Here is a 24,300-nt window from a genome sequence, read left to right as displayed (position 1 = left end):
CGAACCTGCTGGAACATCCGAATCCCGATTTCGAGGTCGTTTACTTAAAAATTCAATATTAGTCAATTCTTTTAACTTAAAACTTTCGAAATGAGAATTCTCTCTCCAAATCAGCTCCAAACTTCCTGAAATTAAATTCCGATCATGCGTACAAGTCATAATACCTGAAGTGAAGTTGCTCATAACCTCAAATCGCCGAACGACGCGCTAGAGCTCAAAACGACCGATTGGGTCATTACAACTAATGAGAGAAATTCTGCTCCATATAATTCATCAATTATTATTTTATATATTTAACTTAAACCTAGTTCTGATTCTATAACTTTTATCATCTCAACTTTACAAATTACTATGGCTCCTTTTTAGTTTATGCAAAAACATATAGCATTTCATGATTTAATGTGAATTTATTTTTTCCTTGTAAAACTATTTCAAATTCGCTCTTCTTTTTTTTCGTCATTTTCAAGTTGTTTCGAAGAGAAACAAATATGGTCACGTAACTAATAGAAGATTATTTTTTTATTTCTTCGCGAACAAAATATAAGTTATACTATTTCTTTAATAACAAGAAATACTATATGAATTGTCTAACACATTAAAGAAAATAAATTACTATTGCAAAAATAGAATCCAACATCTAATTTTGAACTATAAATTTCAGTGAATATTGGAGTCCTAAATATTAAAAATAATTAAACGATAACTTTGTTTAATATAAAATTTAATTTTTACAGGTAAAAATGTCAATCAAAATTTTGCGTTGGAGATCGTGCTTTTATAATTGTATATCATATTTGTATTTCATATGAATTTAAAATTATATATTTTTGAATATTTTATGAAAATGAAAAACTAAATTTAGTTAAATATTTTTTGTTACACACTTTTATCACAACTAGTCTCACGGTACGCGCGTTGCGCGTGTACCCTATATTGATGAGAATTATTTTTTTAAAATATATAAATAACATTCAAATCATGGTTTTAGTCACAAAAAATAATATTAAATAAAAGTTTGAGTTCTTGAAAATGATAAATATTGATCATGCAATTGACACACATATAAAGAATTTTATTCATTTATTCATGACCTTTTCTAATAATATTTATTTAAGTAATAAATTAAGTTAACGTATACAAAAGAATTTATTAGTAATTTGAAATTAGAATATCTCATGAATATTGCTTTTGTCTTAATAACCATGTATATTATGTTTCGTTATGTAGTAATCAATAAAAATGGACAATTAGGTTATTAATTTTATCATAATATTATAATTGATTTAAAAATTATAATTATTACGAAAAATAATTAAATGCCAATGTTATCCTATTTGAAATTTATTTTTAAGGGTAAAAAGGTTTATTAATATTTCGCTATGAGGCTTTGTGTTTTTATAATAGTTGATATATATATTTTTATTGATTAAAAAAATATAACAACATGTATTTTGCTCGCAAGAAAGAAAAAATATTACATTCTGTCTATTAAAATGAACTTAAAAATAGCTTTTCAATTTTTTTAGAATTGCCCTTAGATCTTTAAAAGTTATGTATTCTTGCTAAAACTGAAAAGTTGAATATTCATCGATTTCAAAAATTTAAAATTTTTATTTTATACTCGAATATAACTTTTAGTAAGTATACTTACATATTGAGATTAGGTGCACACGCAAAGCACATAATATGAATTTTACCAAATAGTAAAGTCTCCTAACCAAAAAGAAAATTGTGTGTGTGATTTAAGGCAAAAAAATTTAACCAAAAAAATCTCCTAAACCTAAAAAATATTAACAAAATAAACGCATTCAATACTCCAACATAAGGGCGAAAATTTAGGTTAGGCAGAATTTTTTTAACTACAAAAAAGGTCTCCAAAACCTTAAAGCTATAAACTACTCCAACATACGTAGGGAGTAGAACGAATAGGAAAAAAATTAGGAAAATTTTTATTACCTTTCCTAGACGGTTAATAATAGGAGAATAATTAAATAGCTATTCCTAAATTATAGGAGAATTAATTAAATAATTATTTCTAAATATTAATGAAATACTTTAATTACTATTTTGTCTAATGTGAACTCTATATTTTAAAGAGTAAAAAAGGCGAACGACTTAAGGGCCTTTGTGCTTTTAATATAGTATAGAGTATAGATTAGGTTTAGCGTTACTATTACAATCTATTCGAATTTTGTGGAAACTTCTTTGGACATATCTCAATAGTTAATATATTTTTTCAAGGATTATTCCTTATGTTTTAATTTGTTTGAACCTTTTCGCAGTAGGAGGTTCACGTTAACTAATTTTTAGTTGGAAATCGGACATGGATTCTTTAATTTTTTTCTAGTATTTACATATTTAGAAACTACATAAAAGTACTATAGCTAAAATAGTTAACAATTCAAAATATTTAAAAACTATTTATAAGGATATGATTAAAGAAAACCTTATTTGACTCCCCAAGTAATAATTCAACTAATATTCCTTAAATTTGTGAAAATTCACAAGCAAATGAATCAAAAGCATACATTTCAAAAGGTTAAATGCACTTGGCCATATATCGGAAAGACCATTTTTTTTTTGGGTATTTGAGGACTAAAAGTGCAAAATGTTAAGTAATTTCTTTTTGAGAAAAAAGGAAGAAGATATTTAAAGCTTATTTGGAAAGCCACCTAGGAATTGGATTTGGTGTAATTGGATGTAATTACACAGTTTGGTAATTACTTGGTCAATAAGGAATTAGATGTAATTGGAGAGGCGTAATTGCACTGTCCAATTCTTAAGGGGAGGTGAGAATTGGTCGTAATTACATTATGTAATTACAAGGTTACTTTATAATTTCTTTACTTTTTATTTTAATTTATTTTCTTTATAACTTATTTTCATTATTCTAATTTATTTTTATTTTAGTTTTTATTTTATTTTATTTTTACTTTTTACTTTATTTTTATTTTTATTGTTTGTACATTATTTATCTTTTATTTCTTTACTTTTACTTCTTGTGATTACATGTAATTTCTCGTGTATTTTATTTCTTATTTCTTTTATTTTTTTCATTTAGCGTAACTGCATTATTATTCTAGTTTTTGAAACTACACCTCATAATATTAGAAATAATGAGTCATTAACAAACTTGGCATATAATGTGTGATGTCATTAAAATAGAATTTCGTTGTTGAATGGATTTACAAACTTATTATGTTTCCTGATATTAAGCTGTATTAGAACTTATTTTTATTATGTTGGAATTTGACATATGTTAAACTATTTTTTATTTTTGAATTTTAAAATTGTGTGTATATTTATGGTTCTAATTTATTTATTTTAATAGTATTGGCTTGTTATTTCACATTGCATGTTGTTTATTTTATATATAGAATTGATAGATTAATTTTGTCAAATATTTAAATAATGTTATGACATTATTTTATCAAACATGTATTCCATAGTGTTTCTTACAAGACATATGTTTTTAGTTTCTATAATTATTTAAACTAAATATTACTAATGAAAAATATATATCAATTATTTTTAAAATATTAGTTATAAATATATGATTACTATTAATGTATATTCAAGAAACAATATACATCTTAAATACAATTCAAGAAAAAATATACATCTTAAATACCAAATCTAATATCATTTATACTTATGAAAAATTATTTATTGGCATATAATTATTATATATTAACTTTTAAGTTTATAATTATTTTATTCAAAATTTAATTTAATTGTGTAATTACACTTGTACAATCAAATAATACGCTTGTAATTATTCTGTAATTACATTATGAAAATTAAACAAGACATCATAATTATTATATTATATTGTGTGTGATTACTAGTCTGGTAGTAATTACACCAATTTCAATTAACCGTAACTTTCCAAACCGACCTTAGAGGATTCATTACAATTAACGCCGTGCATATTCCGCTGCAACTTGCAAGTGGAACCCAACCCTTTCACCAGAGGGGCACAAACATATATTTTTTTTTAAAAAAGAGAAAAAAGAAAAAGAAAATCGTAAACAAAAAATTCAAAAGAGTCGCTTCATAATGAGAATTCTAAAGTTATCATTGTCCGAGTGGGCGTGACGACGACGACAATAAAGCTCGACAAACATTGCCGGAAAGTAGGCTGATTCCTTCCTTAAAAAGTCATTCGGCCTCTGTAAATTCTCTCACCTCACCATTAATTTCAGTTCCACCAATAAACGGTAACATCTTTTCTGCCTTTCACATATTACATACGCCTGTATTGATGATCCTGATATTTTTTCTCCCTAATTGAACTGTTCCTAATGGGTTCTTGATTGTTAAACTTAATTAACTCGAATGTGCATTTAATCACCCGCAATTGGTGTTTCTGGTGTTTAAACTCAATTATTTAGCATTCTACTGATCTTTTCTCTCTTTCCTGTTGTAATTTAACAATTAAAGTTCTTAATTTCGTGGTTCTCTTGTAGTATATGTTGATGGTACGAGGCACAGGCTCTGTTGTGGACTTGGAATTACAGGTTGTTTGATATAGTTGTTGCTGCTTTGACTGCCATTTAGCATGTTTTGTAGCCCAATTTTATACTTCTGGAAGGGAAAATTAGCACTTAAATCCCAGCGTAGGCAAAAAAACATAGGTGATTTCTTCATATCTGCTTATGCCTTGGTGACAGAGGTATCCGGTACATGTGTTGGTGGGAGGTAGTAGGTACTCGGTAGGATAGTAGATGTGTGTGCAAGCAAGTCTTGACACCATGGTTGGCAAAAGAAGAAGAAAATTAGTAATTAGCTTATCTCTGGAAGCAAGCTGTACATTAACTTCAACGCAATAGCTGATTGACATACACATATTCCTATCACTTAATTTCAGTTATGTTTAGGATGTCTAAAATAGCTGGTGTTATTCTTTATTTTTCTCTAAGTTGTAGTTGAAGATTTTGTTGTTCTTGATAGTGGGTTAGTTGCTATTGCACCTGCTACTTTCTAGCTGCAAATTATGTTGTCAAAGGCTCATTTAAGGCGTGCTTAAGCCCCAAAGCTCAAAAAAGCTTAGGGAGGGCACTTCGCCTCGCCTAAGGTGTGCTTCAGTGTAGGCAAAGTACTAAGGCATGCACCTTATTGCCCATGCGTTCTAATCTTGAATGGAGCGGTACTAAACATTAAATATAATTGACAAAAAGATATATTAATTGTTGAGGAAAACGTTATGAATGAAGTTGTTACTCTTTTTTTGCATTACATAAATATTTTTATATTTCTCTTCATTGCGCCTTTTTTACTAAAGCCCACACCTTAACTGCGCTTTGCGCTTAAAGCTCTAATAGACCTGAAGCGCTTTTTAACTTTTACGCCTTTGACAACAATTTACTTGCTAATGCAATTGTTGCTGCTGGTTTATGGGTTTCTTCTTTTATCCTTTTATCTCCTTTAGTTGAATTCTCTGCTTGCCTCTAGCCGGCTCTAGGATCACTAAGAAGCTGGTAAAGATGCGTCCATTCTTCAAGATCAATTAAGTGCTACATGTTTCTTGGTCAATGGTTGTATAGGCAATTTAGGCTTGTCGCTCTGATTGTTTCTCCTCTCCATCTTCTCTCTGTTCTTGTCGATTGTTTCTTCAATATGAATAAAGTGCTAGATTGTTTCTTGGTCGAAGGTTATATAGGGGATTTAGTCTTTTCATTCTAATTTCTTTTTCCTTTATCTTCTTTCTGGTGCTATGTTGATTGTTTCATTGTGGAGAGTTGGGAAGGAGTTAAGGTTTTACATACTTTTGTAAAGAACCACAAACGACATGTTTGGTGAAACAAATGCCAAGTTCTGGTCTTGAATGTTCCTCTAGTTTCTTTATGTCTTCTTAACTAAAGGTGGATAGTGGTGCACATGGTTTGGAAAAATATAAGGCATTAAAGGTGTGTTTGGTATGAAGGAAAATATTTTCCTGAAAAATGAGTAGTTTTATCGCTTATTTTTCCATGTTTGGTCGGTGAGTGGAATTTTTTTCCGGAAAATATTTTCTAGTGTTTTGTTAGTGAGTAGAATTTTTTAAAAATAATATATAGCTTAGCCAAACGCTATGAGAGACGAAATGGGTAAAGGGGGTGGGCGTGGTGTTGGGGAGTTGAGGGGTGGGGGTTTGGGGTAGTGAGGGTGGGGTTAGGGGTGGTGGGGTTAGGGGGATGTGGTGGGGTGGGGTGGAGTGGGGTGGGGTGTGGGAGTGAGTTGGTGGGGGTTGGTGGGGATGGGGAATAGGGTGGGAAAAGTTGAAAAAGAGTTTTGGAAAACATTTTCACTTCTCTTAGAAAAACATTTTCCTTCAATTGGAAGAAAATGATTTCACGATGAATATGTTTTCAAAATATTTAAACCAACCAACATGGGCAAATTGTTTTTTCTGGAAAATATTATCCTTCATACCAAACACACCCTAAGTTTTTTGGATTTACTTAAACATGGTTCCTCGCCCTTTGTTTTGCCATCCTTTTCTTTTTCCCGGTTGTTGTTGTGGCAAAGCATATCAAGTGATGGTAAGGAAGGTGCATGTCATCTGATGAAGTCTTCTTACAGTTCCATTGCAGTGTTTTTTGATTAGTCAAGTCATTGTCAATGGGCAGAAAAGGGGGACAGAAAGTTGTTTTTTCCTTTTTAGGGGAGGGAGGGTTTGCTGACATGGACGTGCTCTTATTCATCGTTTGTATACTTATATTTCTGATGTCTCTTCAGGGAATGGCTTCTTCTGGGGACTCGTGGATCAGGGAATATAATGAAGCAGTAAAACTCACAGATGACATCGGCAACATGATATCTGAAAGAAGTTCATTGTCCACAACAGGCCCAGAAGCACAGCGTCATTCATCTTCAATAAGGAGGAAGATCACAATATTAGGAACTAGGCTTGATAGCTTACAGTCTATTGACTCTAAGCTTCCTGGAATGGAACGTTTGTGAGTTTTCTTAATCTGAGTCTTCTATTGCATAATGTTGTTTGAATGTATCAAATTCTTGTAGTTTGGCAACCTGTTCATATGACTCTCTTCTCGTGCTGTTAGCAAACTTTGTATCTGTTCCTAAACAGCTAGTGGATAGTTGTATTTGACGTGCATTGAGTATACCTTTATTTCATGATAGTGAATACTTATATTAACTAAAATGTGTTTCTGGTAGTATTTTCTTTTGAAATCATATTTTGGCTTCATATCCAGGGCGAGCCATACTTAATCCACTTTAAAATTGGGCTATCAAATTTTCCATGTGAAAAAAGAAAATATTGGGCTATCAAATATTTCTTTGGTTACTTTTTTACACTTAAAAATGAAGCGAGTAAAACTTGATCTAATACAACTAATTGGCCTAACTTATCATGAGCTATGCATACTCAATCTGCAACTACTGAATTATGCAAAGTCAAAGATTTTCTTCCTTTCCCTTGAAAATGTAAAGCACCATAACACATGCAATTTGGAAAATGGAGGGTGTACTAGGAAAATGGATAGCAAATACAAGTCATCCCTTGTTTTATCCATAAGTTGTTGGTGAATTGTCCACATGGAGGATTATAGAAGAGAAATTATTTCCATAACCCGAGGCTCTCTTCTGTAGTCTCTATTAACAATGTCCAGAGTCTTAATTGTGTTAGTTTGCAGAACTTTTACTTTTGTACTTTGGAAATAGTATCCTTTCAAATCTTGAGGGGGGAGGGGGCAAGCTTTACAGGAATTTGTAGCAATTGTCTATCCATATATCTCTTTGAACAAGTTGGCCTAATCAGTGTCGTCAAAGGCGAAAAACATTAAAAAGCGTTCCTAGTCTATCAGGGCTTTAAGCGCAAAACACAATTAAAGTGTGGGTTTTAGTTAAAAAAGGCGCAGTGAAGAAAAAAATAATAAAAATATATATGTAATGCTAGAAACAAGTGACAATTTCATTCATAATGATTTCGGAAACAATTAATATATCTTTTTGCCAATCATATTTATTATTTGTACCGCTTTATTCAAGGTAGAACTTTTAGGCAATGAGGCGCACGCTTTAGTGCCTTGCCTACACTGAAGCGCAACCTAAGTGAGGCGAAGTGCATTCCCTGAACTTTTTTGAGCTTCAGGGCTTAAGCGCGCCTCAAACGAGCTTTTGACAACAGCAGGCCTAATAGCCATTACTATTTATATGTCGCTTCTGTATAGATTTGTTAAGCCTTCTTCGTCTTTGTGTGCAGGACAAAGAAAGAGATGAATCGTCGGAAGGATATGCTTGCAAATTTAAAATCAAAAGCAACCCAAATGGCCTCCACATTGAATATGTCGAACTTTGCCAATAGGGACAGTTTGCTTGGACCAGAAAAAAAGGCAGCAGATGCTATGAGCAGAACTACAGGCCTTGATAATTATGGTGTTGTTGGTCTTCAAAGGCAAATTATGAAGGGCAAGTTTTTATATACTTTGAAAACTTCTCTTGCTATTGGCTTTTCTATTTCATTCGTATGTTATATGTTGGCTTTATTATTAATGCAGAACAAGACGAGGGGCTTGAGAAATTAGAGGAGACTGTGATAAGCACCAAACATATAGCATTGGCTGTTAATGAGGAGCTAGGCTTGCAAACAAGACTCATTGTATGAGTTATATTTTGCTGGTTCCTACTGAACTACCTCTACAGATATTTTCCATGTGAAATATGGCTTTTCTACTATTGAATTTGGATATTGACTTCATCTTGCTTTCGTTGTCTGACTCAATGCAGGATGACCTGGATGAACATGTTGATGTTACTGACTCAAGACTTCAGGTGACAACTTTGTCGCTTTTGAAACAACTCATGCAAACCTGATATTGTTGGTTGTTAACCTTGGTACTAATTTTTCTGAATATTGCACTTAATAACTTCACTAAGAGTCTACAAACATCTTTCAGCTTTCATGAAAATATTCTAGGGAGGTCCATCATTTGGGATAAGTAAGCATGTCACATCTAGCTGGAGAAAAGAAAAAAAGCTATTCCATGTTGAGTTCGTATATGATACCTGTGGAACAATATTAAATTAAGTTATTACACCCCCACAACATCCTTTTCTTCCTGGCTTTTGGTCATTCGTTGATTTTGAAGAACTGACAAGTGAGTTTGAGTGTTGAAGTGAATACCATTTGGGTCCCTTCGCTATATGAATCCCCATTCTTCATTCTTCATAATTTTAACTTTTTGTTACTCTAGCCATTAACCTACTGCAGCCTGCCTCATTTATACAGGAAAGGCTATGCTTTGTACATAGGCAGAGTTAATGGGTCCCTTTTGATGACATTGATAATTGTTAAATATGTGTGGCTTATGACCCTAGAAAACAAGTTCTTTACTGTCGGTTTTTTGGGTGGGGGTTGGATTGGCGCTGAATGCTCTAAGCAAAATTTATCCTTTTTTATTGAGGTAACAATTTGTCGGTTTGATAGGAAATCTCCACATACAAGGTGTTTTAACTTGATTTTTTGGTCAGCATTTTAACGTGATTTTTTACGAACATGTAATCCAGAAACAAAAAATAGGATTGTGACACTAATAGGGACACGGGTGCTTTAATTGTTTCAAACTCTTTTCTATTGCTCTCTCTCTTTCCTTAAGTTCACATGGGTGCTGAAGAATTTGCTTCATACGCTCTACTCCTCTGCCTCAAGCTCTTTGACTTCAACCTCAGTAGCATCTCTTTAACCATTCTTGTCATCAACTGTTCAATTCCAAATATGTTCCAGGCTATGCACCATATGTACGGAATCAAGCGATGAGACTAGCCTGTTTGGCCAAGTTTCTAAAATCAGCTTATTTTGAAAAATGTTTTTTTCAAAGTGCTTTTCAAAAAAGTACTTTTAGTGAGAAGTAGTTTCTGTTTGGCTAATTAATTTGAAAAGCACTTTTGAACAACAATTAGTGGTTGACCAAGCTTTTAAAAAAGTGCTTCTAAGTGTATTGTTCTCAAAAGTGCTTTTAAAAAAAGTGCTTTAGGGAAAAAGCTACTACTTTTTTAAAACTGTTCTTCTTCTACACAAACATTTTTTCCCCTTCTAAAAGCTTGGCCAAACACCTAACTTTAGAAAAAAGCACTTTTGGACCAAAAAAGTACTTTTAGCAAAAAAGAAGCTTGGCCAAACATGCTATAAGCAAGTTGATTATTCCTTTAAGCGTTTATTCAATCTTCATGTATAAACCTAATGTTTTACCGCACCAAAGAAAAAAGGGAGAAGAGGGGCATGTGTTCCTGGAGTACACACATGGATGAGGAAGGACAAACTAACTATTTTTACTAAACATAGTGTTGTGCACCACGGATTCTCATAGACATGGTGAAGTTTCTAGAATTTTTGAGCTTATAATTGTCCACTGTGAAATAAACTACTTCTATGCATGATCTATTTTGTTTGATGTGCAAATATAGCTATATAGTCTCAAAAAGTGTGCATGATTGATGAAGAAAGGGGAAATGCCATCATCTTTGGAAATTAGGGAAGTTTGCAAATTACAGAGTTACTCGAATCCACAATCTTATCCAGAAGCTTTGGATCCATCCACATTTGATATTAAAGCATGTTGTCTAGGAGCTTTGGGTGGCAAAGAAAACAAAGAGAACACAAGAAAAGAAAATGTAATATTATTTTGATACTTATGAACTTGCAATCAGAGAAAAAAATATTAAACATCATATTCATGGTCAAAGAACTTCCAGCTCTGGCTCTTAGGAGAATAAAGAGGTTGGCCTGGAAAACTTTGGGTGTCTTTGTTGGATGGGAGAGTATAAGAGACCTCGATGCATGTTAACAAAGCTGTTATATCTTATGAATCTTGGTAATATTGATGAAAGATTTCAGTTTTCCGCTTTTATGCACACCTGTGCGAGTTGGAGGACATTGATAGTGTCTGGGCCGAGGCGTTCTTTCCTTTATCTTTTACTTCTACAATACTGTCTTGGTGATAATTCTCTGTTCGCATTTAACTTACTGTTCCCTCTTGTTGTTGCTGATAATTAAACAGCGAGTTGGGAGGAAGCTTGCAGTTTTGAACAAACGCACAAAGGGTGGTTGCTCTTGCTTGTGCATGCTTTTATCGGTGATTGGGATTGTACTACTTGTTGCAGTTATATATATGTTGATAAAGTATTTGTAAATGGGTGGAAGAAAAGGTAAACTGTAAATGCAAAAGAACTATGTACATCGAGTGTGCCTCGCAAGAACTTAAGTCTTCCCTCTGCTTCTCTTTTCATGCATTGCTTGGGTGATTTGATATGTTCCATGATAGTGATAATTGACTTTTCTGTATTGATGACATATTCTAAGCTCATGTTCCACTTGGCATGTTTTCAAACTTGAAAAATTGTTAAAAGCTTATTTCCCCGTTTTTCTAAGGGACATCTTTAATTATGCAGCAATTCTTTCCTCTTTGTGAGGAGCAAATGTTAATATTTCAATCGCATGAATCATAATCAAATTTGTGTGGAACTTTGTATTAGAAAACACATTGTCTGTACTGTTCTTCCAAGAATTTTTAACCTATTGGTCCTTTAAGTTGAGGTGTTGATTGACTCCTGGATTGAATGTAAAGTCTTTAAAACTTTGCTGTTACGGGTCCAGATTTGGCTAAAAAATGACCGTTTCGGATTTTAATTGCGACCACATGAGGACTAAACCCATTCCTCAAATATGATACTAATCACAAAATGTCACTCGAGTTTGAACTCGGAGGATATTTGGGGTCAAAGACTTCTCGGCACCCACTTGAGTTTTGGTAGCACGTATTCCTCCTTAGACCTTTATCAGTTCATAAGAGAATTATATAATTTTTGCGCTTTACTTTTGTCTATCTTTCATAGTATTATTAAAAGCGAAAAGTGCAAAAAAGTCACAAGGTTCATGGCGCTTGACTCGAAAATTGAGAAGGTAAGCACATGCCTCGAAAATTGAGAAGGTAAGCACATGCTACTTGAAGTGAATCGCACAATTTACAGGTAATCTTAAAAAAATCAAACATCCATATATTTAGTACAGTAAAACTTAAATTGCAATTAAAATAACTAATTTTAGCATCAAATAGACAATGATATTGATTTAATCCGATTTCTTGAAGTTGTGATTTAAAGAAGCGACATGTCTTTTGTCATAGAATAGAATGCTGTTGATAATAGAATGCTTGCTGCAGACATGTCTTTTTTCATTAAAAGTGTTTTTACTATGATGGAAAATCATTTTTCATGAAAAATATTTCCTTAGATATTTGATTGGTGACTAAAAAATATCAAAGCACAAAACATTAAAGATTAAAATAAATATAAGCAAATCGAACAGTGTCTGCTGAAATTTTTGAGTATAAAAATTGATAATAATGTATAATAGTTTGTTGAAGCAAGTGAGATGAAATTAGAAGTTACGATAGTTATAAAAATGACTTCCATTCATAAGCGAGTGAAGTCATTTCCCTCCTTTTGATAGAAAATATTTTCCTAGAAGAACATCTTACGTACCCATACACCAGAATTATGACTTTCTCGTGAAAAATGACTCCTGTCGTACCAAAAACATCATCTTATAAGGATTCACTACATACACATACTATGTCCAGAATGGTTTTGACCTTCAGTTGTGAATTCTAAGGACTATATCTGCCAATAGGAACGGTATTTCTAGCCCAAACTTGATAAAAAGTTGAGGTAATCCATGACAGAATGGTTAAACCTTAAAAAACTAGTTATAAATAGATTGTTTGTGTGAAAATTACAACAGCAATCAACTTTAACGAAGTTGATATATTATGAATCCCATGCTTTGCTAGAGAGGAAATAATCAGCTGATACAAAAATGTTACAGGCGTGTTGTAGTAGAAAAACAGACCAGAGACGGTATGCATCTAATAAAACTCATCATGATTTATAAAGCCACATGTAAGTGTAAATAATCAGGTACACTCATCAGACCTGACCCGTTGTGGTACAAATAAGTGTAAGGAATCCCCCCAAAAAAAAAAGAATCATTAATAAAAAATAACAATGGAGAGATAACAAACTAAGAAGGAGCTAAAAGAACAGCCTCCGAGCAGCTGGTCGAGGTTTTGTGGAAGGAGACTCTGATGACCTCAAGGTATCAGGTGATACCGTTCTTTCTGTGGTTCCTTTGCTCTTATCAACTAGCTTTGCTCCTCGAGGGTCAGTTAGAAGAGAATTCTGAAATGACTGTGCGAAACCAGTTGCAATTAGAGTCACCTGGATCTCTCCATTATAGCGCTCATCCACAACAGCACCGAATATGATGTTGGCGGATGGATCAGCCAAGCTTGTGACAACCTGTGAGGAAGTATTGCCAAGCAATGACTATTAAAAGTACCGCTTTGTATGTGAAAGCTGAAGGTTTTCTTTTAAGAACTTCTTGGAATAGAGTGAAACTACATGTATAGTTGAAGGTTTAGGAAAATAAAACAAGTAAAAGAAAGTTTGACGCACCTGGGACACCTTATTCACCTCCTGCAAAGTAATATCTTTTCCTCCAGTAATGTTATATACAACACCAGTTGCAGATTGAATTGATAATCCAATGAGAGGGGCCAGAGTTGCTTGTTCAGCTGCTTCCTCAGCACGGTTCCTACTGGAAGAAACCCCAACTCCGAGCATAGCAGTTCCAGAATCTTTCATGATTGCCTTAACATCTGCAAAATCCACATTTACCAGCCCAGGTATCTGCAACCAAAATGAATGGATTAACAATAAACCTTATATCCAGATCTATAAATAAGTATCTAGTGAAATAATGTTCAAAACATGCTATCTAGTAATTATCTCAAATGTCACTACCCAGTTTTAATTTGTTAAACCCTTCAAGGATATTAGACAAACATAACATTCTGGAGATATAAGTTTAATTCAGAAAACCTATCCGATGGTCATTAATCAAAACATAGAAGCAGCTAATGACAGTGATGATATTAAACTGGATGGACTCAGGAGAGGAAGGCATCCTGCACTCTCCGCTAGCATATTTTTAACATTTTTGCACCTTATTTCCAGTCAGAAAACATGCAATGTTGACAACAAAATAACAAGGCCTATTTTTGCGACTGTGCATGTGACCGCAAGTGTGTTTCATAACAGGGAGATCTAGAGGGGATTAGTTGACAACAAAATAACAAGGCCTATTTCTACGACTGTGAATGTGATCGCAAGTGTGTTTCATAACAGGGAGATCGAGAGGGGATTAGTTGAGTTGGCTATATGAATCATTTGTCTCCGATACGCTCTACTCAGCATATACGTTTTATATAAAGAAAACTATACCATGAAATTTCAAAAGAGAACTTATGTGGAACAGATACTGAAAGAAAAAGAAAAGAACTTCTGTGGAACCTTAGCTGATTTAGAAAAGAACTTCCTTGAAGCAGATAAAGAGATACTGCATTTGGATGAAGGAACTCACAGTGATTATATCAGATATTCCTTGGACGCCTTGACAAAGTACATCATCAGCAAGAAGAAAAGCATTTTGAAGTGGTGTCTGCTCATCAGCAATATCCAGAAGACGATCATTGGGAATTACTATAAGAGTATCTACATTTTTCTGAAGTTTTTCAATTGCTTCCAAAGCCTGGAGATCATTAAGCAAAAATTATAATCTTGAAATAATTTGGGAGATAGGAACACAGGATAGTGGCACGGAAAAGAAAAATCAACGAGTTACTAGAACTCTGAGCATCTTGTTAAGGTTTAGACTACTGAAAAATGTTGCCTTCAAAAGTACTCAAAATCCTTTAGATTCACCAACCGCCACCTATTTATGAATATTTCCATTTTCTTCTAATAAAGGCTGGTGTATATCAACACAATCCCCCCCCCCCCAAACCCCCATACACACACATATGGTAAACCACACCCCCAAACCTTCCGTATGGAGGATCCAAACAGCGGATTTTCCCACATACCAGGAAAGGAACATTCACCATTCCGCCTGAAAATAACAACTATCTGCACCTAATTACGTGGTATCCAGGAACTCTGCCTTACTTTGATAGAAACCCCTTAACATGCCCTAAGATGCCTTGGATCCCATTGGCATTATGCCTTAAAATTGAAGCATCAGTTAGTAAAAATTCACTGACACGTTTAAAAAACAACTCCAAACAACCATCATGCTACCCTACTATCTTCTTTCCCAGCACAACCTTTCTTTGCTCAGCCAACCCGTTGTCATACTCTGCATAATATTTAAACTAAGTGAATTCCACACTAACCATGCTCGCAGATTTTATGGATATTAAATTGCATCTAACCGCAAATATTTCTAGTTCTTATAGAGGGATAGAAACCCCATTTTTTTGGATCTAGCAATTAGTTGAACCACGACCAAATTATATCCTTTTTAACTGCATGCTCTTTAATTTCTTACATTTCTTCTATTCCCTTAAATGTCCTACCTGTTTATTCTTGGATGTCACTTAAATGTCATAAAATAAACATTTCCAAAAGTTCAGGAGAGCAACAATCACAATTAGCTTCTTCAAAGAGGATGAAAACGGCACCTGCCTGCAAAGATCTTTTACGTCCTTCAAAGCTGAATGGATACGTGACGACACCAACAGTCAAATAACCTGCTTCTTTGGCTATTTGAGCAACAACAGGAGCAGCACCAGATCCAGTACCGCCACCCATGCCTGCTGTTATAAACACCATATCCGAACCTTTAAGAGCATTTGCAATGTGTTCCTTTGACTCCTCTGCTGCCTGTTCCCCCAACAGAGGATTGCCACCAGTACCTGCATTTCTAGAAGTGACTTTTATGAACAACCCATGCTACAGAATAAATAAATGGTTAAAAGCTTATGTTAACAAAGAACACTAGCCTCAAAACATATTAGCAAACAAATGCATCCTGCTAGCTACAGCAATGTATGACTTCAAATTATCACATAAATAAAGCAAAAGACTTGCATCTTTTGAGTGACTCTGGATTAAGGAGAAAGAAATAATCTATAGCTGTCTCTGGAGTTGTGCTGAGTATCATACTATAACCGTCTTGCTATTCTTTTGCTAAGGTTTTGCCAACAAGATTTATGATATTAAAAAAAACAAATCTTATATGTTAGCTTTACAATAGCTTTACAAATAGCTGCTCTAAAAGAGAGCTTCTGAAGAATAAATTTCTCTACAGATAGATGAAAAGGTGCAAACCAAGTCCACGAGTCAGAAGTTCTCCAATTTGAATTGGGTTCTCAACCGTAGACTGCAGCAATGCTTGAGCATCCGTGTTTACAGCATAAAAGTCAACACCCTATTAATGAACATGAAACATTGAGATTTATCATGTGAAATGAAGATGCTAACAGCTAAATGTGAGGTATAAAATGTTCTAGAATTGGAGTATATTTGCCTTTAGGGAAAAGGTTGAGTTTTTGATGGTGGGCGGATCAACTAATTAGCAGAGAAGAGGCAAGAAACCGAGTAATAAATATAGAAAGGGCAGATCAAACAGTCAATAAAAGTGATTTCTAGCTTTTCTTCCTACCCCACAAGTTTGCATAACTCCAGAATGAGAATACAATGCAACAGTATAATTTGAATCCGAAGTACACAACCATGTGATCCATTGCATATTATAGACCTTTTGCTGGAAAAGGCATTATATGGCCATCATAAGAACATTACAGAGTCAAGAAGAAACCGGAGCTAAAGCATCTTTGAGTGGACATAGTATACCATCATGTTTAAGCAAAAAAGCAAATCTCAACTCGATTGAAGAAAAAGGGTGATTTTGTGGTTGTGCTTAAAACAAGTTACAACAAAAATGATATCTTTGCCTCAGTCCCAAACAAGTTGGAGTCTGTTATATGAATCCTCAGTGACCACGTTACTCCATTTAAATCATCTCATGCCAATATTATGCAAATATAAATAAAAAGTATTAGAAGGATAAATTTTGGTAACCACTTAGGAAAATTGTCATTAAGCAGCTGCAAGATCCATTAGTATTTCAGAACAAGTAATCAATTGTATTGCGAAGGCTGTATGCTAATTTCATATACTAAATAAATTGAAAACCAACCAATTTGATATTCATATGAACAAAGACTTAATTTTTGTGAGGTTGCACAAAGAGACACAAGAAAACAACAAAATTTAGGGAATGCAAAAATGGGGGAAAGGTGAAAATGGAGATATATATACATAAAAAAAAAGCCATCAACGCAAATAACCTGCAAGAAGTTTTATTTTGTGTTTCATACAACTTATGCTAGTTGTACGAGGCTCTTTTTGTCTCACAAATTTGCCCAATCTTACACTTTTGGGTTCACGAAAATGTTACACTAGTGTCAAGTTGTATGAGACACAAAATAAAATTTTCCAACCTGCAAGCCGCTGCCAATCATACGGTTAACAGCATTGTTGCCGCCGCCACCGACGCCGACAACCTTAATCTTGGCAGAGGACAAGGAACTGCAGATGCTGAATCTTCGTCGTTGTCGTTTGCAGAGGCTTTTCGGAGAGAAGCATTGTGTGAAGCGAGTGCTATGATAAAATGATAAGGAATTGGAAGAAGAAGACAATATATCGATTCCTGTGTTTGAAGAGAGTCCTAACATGGCCATTGACGTATCAAAAGGTTTTGTTTTTTTATTTTTTCTTTTGATAATTTGGGGGAGATGAGGGAGTTTACCTGAAAGAAAGTGAAACCAACGGTTTGTTAATAAAAAAATCAAACCATAGTAGATTTATTTTTGTGTCCAGTGTTGTCTATTTTAGAGTTTTTTCTCACATGAAATATATATCTAATTTATTCAATTTACTAGAGTTGAAATCAAAATTTTCGTGTCTCATATATGTTTAGAGGGAATTAAACAAGTAGAAGAAATCAATAGAACATCTAAATGTGAGAAATTTTAGCAAAAAAGACAGAAAAATAATTATTGCATACTTTTATAAGATCAAACGCCAACTTGTAGTACTCCATTCGTCTCTATTTGTGTAATACTTTTTTGCTTTTAAATTATAGAGCCGTTCAAAATCGAATCGAAACCGTTAATCGAATCAAATCGATCGCTTATTGACTTATTGGTATCGAATTATCGGGTAATAGATGATGAACAGATTAAGATTTTATAATTAACGGCTTAACGGTTTGAGGGCGGATTACTCAAATTTCTTATCGAGTTAACCGTCGGCCCGTTAAGAATTTTTATATTTATACTTTTACCCTTGTGTAAGGCGACTCTGCATCTTCTTTTGTTTTGGTTTTGCTGGTTTGAGCTTTTTGTGCTGTTCAACTTGAAATGATAAAAGCCAGACATTTAGCTCATATTATAGCACAGTAAAGTTAGGCGAAGTTGTAGTAAGATGGATGAAGCTAGTTTTCTTCATGTTTAGGATGCTCATCTTGATTTTGTACAGTGCAATAAACTGGAACTATATTCTTTGAATGGATTAGCTGGTATCTGTTATGTCTTCTTTATCAGTAGTTCTTGTATGTATTAGATTGAAAGAGGACTCTTCAAAAATATTGTTAGATTAACAAGACAGTCTTTTGAATTTGAATCCGACATTAATCTGAAAGCATCGACATGTCATTTACTATGGCCGTACGATAATAATTGTTCAAAAGTTTTCTATTTGGTTTAGCCGATAAACCGCCCGATAACCGCCCATAATCGGTAATCCGATACCAGTCCGCCCATTGTCTTATTGGATGGTTAGCGGATTATTATATTTATAATTCGATAACTATTAAGCCGAATCTTTAAGTGTAATTATCCGTCTGATAAGCACCAACACCCCTAATGAGAAGAATTGCAACTAATAGTACTTCTCATATAGTTTTTAAATATTTAGTTGATCTAATTCAATTTAGCTTCAAAGATTAGTCAATTTGACTTTCAAAAAACATAAAGTATCATATAAAATGGGACGGAGACAGTGACAAATTTTGGTCATGCCCTAAAAGAACGACACATGATATAGATCTAAGTCTACCTGGATGTGTCTAAAATCTAGCACATGCATGTACGCTCATCATCTCGTAAGTACGTAGCTCCACTAACATATAGCACATAGCAAAAAGCACACCTACAGGTAGGGTTGTGCATCGGTCGGATCAGATCGAATTTAGTACATTTCGGATTGTAAATTTGGATTTTGAATTTTATAAAATGCAATCCGAATTAAATTGGATCGGATCAAATTTTAAAGTTTGGATTAGATAAATATTTTAGATTTTCGGATCGGATTTGTGATGACCCGATAGGTCATCAAGAGTTTTAGACCTTAATTCCGTGTTTTGAAGCCTCCGTTAGATTCTTTAAGCCTTCCTCGATTTGTGTGCACAGTCCGAGTATTTTTTCGGAAAGCTTTTGTGTTAAAAATTGATAAAATATAAAATTTTGCCTAGTTGACTTCGGTCAACGTTTTGAGCAAACGGATCTGGATACATATTTTTGTCAGTTTTGGTGGGTCCGTATCGTGAATGGGACTTGGGTGTATGCCCGAAATCGAATTCGGAAGTCCCTAGCTCGAGTTATCGTACTTTGTTGAAAATTTGAAGTTTAAAGGTTTAATGATTTTAAAGAATTGACCAATGTTTGAATTTATTGATATCGGGTCCGTCTTTTGGTTCCAGAATCCGGTATAGGTCCATTACTATATTTATAACTTGTCTGTCAAATTTGGTGAGAAACGAAGTTGGTTTGACGTGATTCGGACGTCCGGTTGTTAAAATAGAAATTCATAAGTTTCCTTAAAAATGTCATTTGATTTGGTATCCGATTCATAATTCTAGGTGTTATTTTAGTGATTTGATCACGCGAACAAGTTCTTATGATATTTTGGTACTTGTGTGTATGTTTGGTTTGGAGCCCCGAGGGCTTGGGTGAGTTTCGTATAGGCTATAGAGTGTTTTTGAACTTAAATGGACTGCTGGTGCATCAGGTCTGTAGACTTCGCAATTGCGAGGTCTGGCTCGCAAATGCGAGCCTCGTATTTGCGAAGAAAATTTCGCATTTGTGAGCAATGGGATAGGGGTGGACTTTCGCATTTGCGAGATTTGGGGTCGCAATTGCGATCCCCTCAGGTTCATATTTGCGAACATTTTGTTTTCATCTGCGAAGGCAGCAGGAATGTTCATACTTCGCATTTGCAAAGATTTATCCGCATTTGCGGGTTCGCAACGCAATTGCGATACATGGACCTGATCAAAATGTGCATTTGACGGGATTTTTGTTTATTCTTCAAATTTTCAAAACTAGAAAACCCTAGAGGCGATTTTTCCAAGAACTCTTCTTCCCCAATTCATTGGCAAGTGATTCTAACCTATTTTCTTTCAATCTTCCATTACATTTCATAAGTTTTCAACCTTGTATACGGTAAAAATCGGTGGTCCGATTTTACGATCATTAAGGCGCCTCGTAGAAACTGCCCCCAGAAGGCTCGAAGCTCAGCTCAAGGTTTCGACCCCGAGGGTAAACCATGATTGGCCTCGAGGCAGTGTAAAATAGCAGCTACGGTGGATCGATGTGAGGTTCCCAAGGCATATGACTAGAGCTGACAAAGTCTATTAGGCTAGTTCAAACCCGTATCATGTCATTAAATGGCTGCACCAGCCCCATATCTTTGTAATAAATTCATTTGTACTATGTTGGGATTCCCCCTCATATATAAAGGGGATCCTTGTCATTCCCCCCTAGATCTGATACACAATCTTCAATATACAAGAACATTCTTTCTGCTCTCTAACTCAAACATACTTTCTATTTGATCATATTGCTTACATTTATTGTCTTACTTATATTTATTATATTTCATTAATTGTTCTTCATTTATTGCTCATTATTGGCCATAAAGAGCCGCCATCAAATTTATCATAACTGTTAACCCTCCATCGACTTCCCTTAGATGGGCATCCGACTCAAGCTCGAGGCCCCGATTTCCATCCATTCGGTTTGATTATTACACTATCTACAAGTCTTATCTTATCTTCTAATCTTTCACTTAGCATCTATTGCCCAACAACTAGCATAAAAATAAATCACGTATTTTTAGAACCACAAAATCAAATCTAATTGTTATTACCATTTTCAAGGTAAACAGTTTGGCGCCCACCGTGGGGCTAAAAATAATAGTGATTATTTTCTTACTGGTTTACTACATAATGCAAGTTATCTTTCACGTTTTTTCTTGTCCAAGAATCTTTGATTTCACTTCAAAATGTCTAACTCAGTGAATGCGTATGAAAACAATGGTCTCGAGGACCATGGAGAGAATGGTGTAGCTGTTCCAGGTATTGGCGCAACACCGCTAAACCCTGAGGGCGCGCCGGAGCCAATCCCCGCGGATGTGGTCTCACGCGATGCCCAACACGTCGATATAAGCTCCCACACTAATAGAAGCGTATGCCAAGGAGACCAACAAGAAGCTCAGAAAACCCCAGCTAGAGAAGAACGAGAGGTTAGCCTTCACGTTTTTTTTGAAATGTTACATGCACAACAACTGGCAATTGCTCAGCTACAAAGCCACCAGAAAACTAAGCACGATAGCACCGGAAACAGTTCCCCAAGCCGAGTAGGTACCAGAAAGATCAAGCAACAGCGGGTCGGCAACCAACACCGCCATCATAAAAATGCTCGAGAACCTCACAAAGAGGATCGAGTCGGGTGAGAAGAAGATAGAAGCCAACGACAAGAAGGTCGATCAAATTTCGGGCGCACCCCCGATCCTGAAGGGTGTAGATTCGAAGAAGTTCATACAAAAGCTGTTCCCACACGAAGCGGCTCCAAAACCCATTCCAAAGAAGTTCAAAATGCCCGATCTTCCGAAGTACAACGGAACCTCGGACCCCAACGAGCAAGTCACTGCTTACACTTGTGCGATGAAGGGCAACGACCTAAAGGACGATGATATTGAATCCATCCTACTAAAAGTTTTGAAGAGACACTTTCAGAAGGGGCGATGATGTGGTATCACAACATAGCCCCAAACTCGATGGACTCGTTTGCCATGCTGGCAGATTCCTTCATAAAGGCACATGTTGGTGCCATCAAGGTAGCTACAAGGAAATCCGACGTATTCAAAATCAAACAGAGGGAGAATGAGATGCTGCGAGAGTTTGTATCTCGCTTTCAAATGAAACGAATGGAACTACCACCAGTCTCCGACGATTGGGCAGTGTAGGCCATCACTCAAGGTTTGAACGAGCGAAGCTTGGTAGCTTCAAAGCAGTTGAAGCAAAACTTAGTCGAATATCTCGTCGTGACTTGGTCGGACGTCCACAACCGATACCAATCAAAGATCAGGGTTGAAGACGACCAACTAGGAGTTCACTCGGGCTTGATATATCCTAGCAGGCTTCCGGCAAAGGAGCCAAAGCCAAACAAAGAAAGTGTATATGGTGAAATTGGAGGGTCCGATTTCTCGTCATTAAGGTATGTTCGGGGAGTCATATCGATATCTCGAGGCTGTGGGGTTGCGGTCGAGTTCTCTCCCTCGAGGTTCATTTACGTTCGACCCAACAATGATCCCGAGGATGGGAAATTCCCGAGGTGAGTAGATAACACCAGTGTAGTCAAATATCATGTCTAGCCATCCCATCTCCATATCTTTACAATTAATGCATTCTGTACTATGCTGAATTTTCCCTCCTATATAAGGGGGATCCTCACCACTTTGTAAGGGGCTGATGTTGCTCCAACCATTCTACACAAGATGAATAATAACTCTCTCTCTCTCTCTTCTCTCTCTAACTTACACACTCGAGACTACCGCTCTCATTTATTGTTTTCATACTTGTTCATCATTTATCGCTTGATATTGGCCATAAAGAGCCTCTTTTTAATGATATCCTAACTGTTATTCCCTTCCTGGTTACCCCCGATAGCTCGAGCTCGGGTCCAGGCATCGACCTCGAGGCCCCTCATCGGCCAGTTCGAGGCCAGAATAACTGATCTCTCAGTTCGATCATAGTTCTATTTTAGCTCGCATTTCATCTCTTATCTTCATACGCCTAGCATCATCTGCTCTAACAACTAGCATAAAAATAGATCACGTATTTTTAGAGTCCCATTAACAAATTTAATTGTTATTACCATTTTCACGGTAAACAGTTTGGTGCCCACCGTGGGGCTAAAAATAATAGTGATTATTTTCTTGCTAGTTTCATTACACAAATGCAAGTTATCTTTCACACTTTTTCTTGTCCAAGATCTTCGATTTCTGGTCAAAATGTCCAGCTCAGTGAACAGAGTCGAGAACGACAACCTCAAAAACCATGGAGAAAATGCTGTGGCTATTTCAGTTGCTGGCGTGCCACCGTAGAACCCCGATAATGCACCTGGACCGATTCCAGCGGACGCGGATTCGCAAGACGAGCAACAGGTCGACGAAACCTCACACACCGATAGGAGCATACAACATGGCGACCAACAGGAAGCCCGAAACACCCAGCCCGAGAAGAATAAGAAGTTAGTCTTCATGTTATTTTTGAAATGTTGCAGGCACAACAGTTGGCTATCGCTCAGTTGTAAAGCCACCCGAAGACTCTCAGCACAGTAGCACCGGAAACTACTCCCCCGGCTGAACAGGTACCGGAGAGATCGAGCAACAACGGATCAGTAGCCGATCCTGCCATCGTGAAAATGCTGGAGGACCTCACCAAAAAGATCGAGTCAGGCGAGAAAATGATAACAGCCAACGATAAGAAGGTCTAAACCTATAACTTCAGAGTCGACCGAATCCCGGGCTCGCCCCCGGTCGTGAAGGGTGTAGACTCGAAGAAGTTCGTACAACGACTGTTCCCAGAGGAAGCGGCTCTGAAACCCATTCCAAAGAAGTTCAGAATGCCAAAACTCCCAAAATACAACGGGACCTCAGATCCCAACGAACACGTCATTGCCTATACGTGTGCGGTGAAAGGCAATGACATAAAAGACGACAAGATCGAGTCCGTCTTACTGAAGAAGTTCGGAGAAACGCTCTCGAAGGGGGCCATGATGTGGTATCACAACCTAGCTCCTAAATCCATAGATTCATTTGCCATGCTAGAAGATTCCTTCATAAAGGCGCACGCCGGTGCCATCAAGGTAGCAACAATGAAGTCCGACGTATTCAAGATTAAACAGAGGGAGAACGAAATGCTACGGGAATTCTTGTCTCATTTCCAAATGGAACGAATGGAACTACCCCCGGTCTCCGATGTCTGGGCAGTGCAGGCCTTCACTCAAGTCCTGAATGAATGAAGCTCGGTGGCCTCAAGACAACTAAAAGAGAATCTGATCGAATATCCCGCCATAACCTGGTCGGACGTCCATAACCGATACCAGT

At 35.8% G+C, this 24,300-nt stretch overlaps 2 protein-coding genes across 4 annotated transcripts; one reads left to right on the top strand and one right to left on the bottom strand.

Annotated features, from left to right (window-relative positions):
- The first annotated feature begins 4,070 nt into the window (after window positions 1–4,070).
- Window positions 4,071–11,353, top strand: LOC107807999 (syntaxin-52). Of its 3 annotated transcripts, none has more exons than XM_016632480.2 (7): window positions 4,071–4,220; window positions 4,470–4,520; window positions 6,721–6,941; window positions 8,210–8,415; window positions 8,505–8,605; window positions 8,734–8,778; window positions 11,004–11,353. In XM_016632480.2, exons 2-7 carry the CDS (start codon window positions 4,473–4,475, stop codon window positions 11,133–11,135), a joined length of 753 nt encoding a protein of 250 aa, XP_016487966.1. In that variant the 5' UTR covers window positions 4,071–4,220; window positions 4,470–4,472; the 3' UTR covers window positions 11,136–11,353. The 3 variants fall into 3 exon arrangements, with proteins under 3 accessions (XP_016487966.1, XP_075075939.1, XP_016487967.1); XM_075219838.1 differs by lacking the exon at window positions 11,004–11,353 and adding an exon at window positions 10,411–10,566; XM_016632481.2 differs by lacking the exon at window positions 4,470–4,520 and having other exon boundaries at window positions 4,077–4,220.
- A 1,682-nt stretch (window positions 11,354–13,035) lies between these two features.
- Window positions 13,036–17,588, bottom strand: LOC107807998 (cell division protein FtsZ homolog 1, chloroplastic-like). The gene is given in 6 exon segments (NM_001325815.1): window positions 13,036–13,302; window positions 13,459–13,692; window positions 14,426–14,593; window positions 15,529–15,758; window positions 16,174–16,273; window positions 17,349–17,588. Coding segments are annotated over 6 exon segments (1,239 nt in total).
- Window positions 17,589–24,300: the final 6,712 nt, after the last annotated feature.

This window comes from Nicotiana tabacum, chromosome 8 (genome assembly GCF_000715075.1).
Source record: "Nicotiana tabacum cultivar K326 chromosome 8, ASM71507v2, whole genome shotgun sequence".
Classification (NCBI taxonomy): Eukaryota; Viridiplantae; Streptophyta; class Magnoliopsida; order Solanales; family Solanaceae; genus Nicotiana; species Nicotiana tabacum.
The sequence above is the reverse complement of the archived record's forward strand: the minus strand, read 5'-3'. Positions and strand labels throughout refer to the sequence as shown.